Consider the following 2751-nt stretch of genomic DNA (forward strand, 5'->3'; position numbering starts at 1 on the left):
GCAATAGTATACCATACTGATACCAGAAGCTTAAATACTACTACATGTTACTGCACAATATGCACTGAGGGAAAATGTCTGCAAAGTCACGTTTGAATAAAAAGGAAGGTATATCTTCTATGCTGAATATCCCTGCCAAAAAGTGATTGTTTTAATGTTAAGTATTTACGCACTTGTGTATACGGAGGAAAAGGTGCACCAAAGTGGCTACACGTAAGTTCATTAAAGTGACTACACCAAAATACATCAGAATGGCAGCACCAAAGTACATCCAAGTTCATTAAAATGACTACACCAAAGTGACGACACCGAAGTTCATTAAAGTGATTACACCAAAGCGCACCAAAATGGCTACACCAAAATGACTACTCGAAAGTGCACTAAAATGGGTAAACCAAAATGGCTACATCAAAGTGCCAACATGACAGTTGCTACACCAAATCTCACTAACGTGGCTCCATTAAAGTGCACTCTTAAGCGGCTACACCGAAGTGGCTACTCGAAAGTGCCATCATGACAGTTGTAACACCAAATCTCACTAACGTGGCTCCATTAAAGTGCACTCTTAAGCGGCTACACGAGAGTGGCTAGACTTCACACTCGCATCTCGGTGGCGAAAGTGACGACGCTGTTGTAGTACTCGTTTCCCTGAGGTACGATCTCCTCAGGGGGCAGCACGAAGCCTCTGACGTCATAGGGGTCAGGGCGCAGCTCGTAGCCGAAGGCGTAGGCTGTTGGTCTCACGTGTAGCACCCAGTCAATGGAGGAACCACTTGCGGCATCTGGTGGGGTTTGAAAACATTTTAATATAACAGAAACTGTCCAAGACGGTCACCTATTGTTGTGGAGGACTAGGAAGATAATTGCCTCGTCTTAGACAGGTCAGTACCTTAGAAATACCATCACCAAGTTCTACCTGATATTTTGGGCCGTTTTGAGGTACTAAAGCCATGAGGTCAGAAACCAAATGTTTTATCTGCTCTGTCAAAATCAGGAGTGAGTCGTTACATCAAGATATTCAAAGAACTGCATTTGGAAAAGTTTGACATGTTAAAAGTGTTTTCGTCAAATTTCTCGAAACTAAGTACTGGACACATAGAACTTTGTAATTCTGAGGTCGCGCAGTGTTGTTATTATAATTATGAAGCATGCCGACAAAATGAGTTACTCTTCGGTTTTGAGCCCTCTGGAAATAGATACATCGTGTTTAGTAGGTGAAGTTTTTACAATTCAAGAGCATGAGGTACTAAAAGGCATGTTATACTTTTAAAATATGGAATCAAAAGAACATTTACAAATTTGACCCAAGTGTCAATTAAATTTTTGGACGATATCACCATTTGTGGATTGCGAGAAGTAACTCATTTTGTCTGCACACCTCCCAAATAGTTTTACAAAATGTAAGAGGGGGTTTGTGCTGGTAATTGTCTGAGCAGGTGGTCGTTAGAGCAGATATATATGAGTGTATGTTATGGACTGTATTGGGGGTCCTTTTTGGTTATTTGGTTTTAAACGACGCTGGAGCGAATCTGTGGTAGACACCCTCGGAGCTCACGGGATGTCCCTCCGACAGGCCACTCGCCTTGTTGCAGACAGACGGGTGTGTCTCCCCGCGTTACCCCATAGTACAAGCGAAGAAAAAAGTAAAAATAAAGTAAGTTTAGTTTATGGTGGGTGGGAGGGTGGGTGTATTCGTATGTGTTGTGAGGGGCGGTGGGGGCGGTGGGCGCGGTTGGTGAGGGTGGGGGTTGTAAGTGTGTTGTTAGTTCAGTTAGTTTCATGCAAGGATGTGGTATGAATGAATTTGGTTCGAATTCCCAAAGAAGTATTTTTGAACTTTTGAGTTGTTTCGGAGTTTTCAAAGAAATGTACTCGGGGGCTCCTATGGCCTTGAGGCATGCTATTCGCTTCTCATTCAAAAGGTCCCAGGTTCATAACCAGGCAACAACGAAAAATGTTCTTCTCTAAAAATTGTCTCCTTTCACCTCCTTTCTCGCTCTCTAACCATGCTTCGTCGTCTACTTTCGTTTCCACTTTCTTGCCCCACCCTGTCCCCTCCCTTGCCCCCTCCTCTGGGCTCCGGACTCTTTTTGCAGCCTCTCTAATGCTTCTGCTTTGCTCCTTCTTACTGCTGACTTTCTGCCACACCCCTGAACTAGCCTTCTCGGGATCTCGTGTGCAAGTTGAGCACTTTAAAGATCTCTTGATGGCCCATAATTGATAAGAGTAAGCTTCGACCGCCACCCGGGCAAAATTCAAAATGTGCTACCAACTGGAAATGTTTAAATTGTCCAGCACGCTCATATGACCTTATGCAGTTGCGAGCGCCATAAAACACTTACCAAAAAATTATTCTAAAAAACAGTGCGCAGTCTTGAACATTATAATTCAAGTCTATGATGATGAAATGTGTGCTACTCACAGTTCAGTAACTGGTAAGGCGTTCCATATCGGTACCTCTTGGAGTAGGTGTCGTTTAAGGACGCTACCATCAACAAACCAACTCGATCCTGTTGGAGGGAAATGACGAAAAAAAAAACCCAACTAAACAAAACTAAACACAAAACCAATATAAAACAGACCAAAAAAAAACCGAGAACCATTAGAAAATACCATTGTTATCAGTGTGGTATTTACAGACAGAGAGACAGACAGACAGACAGACAGACAGACAGACAGATAGACAGACAGACAGACAGACAGACAGACAGACAGACAGACAGACAGACAGACAGACAGACAGACAGACAA

The 2751-nt window shown here is 43.1% G+C and overlaps 2 protein-coding genes across 2 annotated transcripts in view; both read right to left on the bottom strand.

Moving 5' to 3' along the window:
- Positions 1–2534, bottom strand: LOC101861005 (zinc carboxypeptidase A 1-like; the record flags this gene model as incomplete). Its single annotated transcript, XM_005110645.3, is given in 2 exon segments — positions 1–782; positions 2423–2534. Coding segments are annotated over 2 exon segments (258 nt in total). The 5' UTR covers positions 2493–2534.
- The window catches only part of LOC106013469 (carboxypeptidase A1-like), a gene marked incomplete in the record, with an annotated part of 10956 nt that continues 10696 nt past the window's right edge, over positions 2492–2751 (bottom strand). The window contains 1 exon segment of the mRNA XM_013089310.2: positions 2492–2510. Coding sequence (XP_012944764.1) covers positions 2492–2510 — 19 coding nt within the window.

This window comes from Aplysia californica, unplaced genomic scaffold, assembly GCF_000002075.1.
Source record: "Aplysia californica isolate F4 #8 unplaced genomic scaffold, AplCal3.0 scaffold00923, whole genome shotgun sequence".
Lineage (NCBI taxonomy): Eukaryota > Metazoa > Mollusca > Gastropoda > Aplysiida > Aplysiidae > Aplysia > Aplysia californica.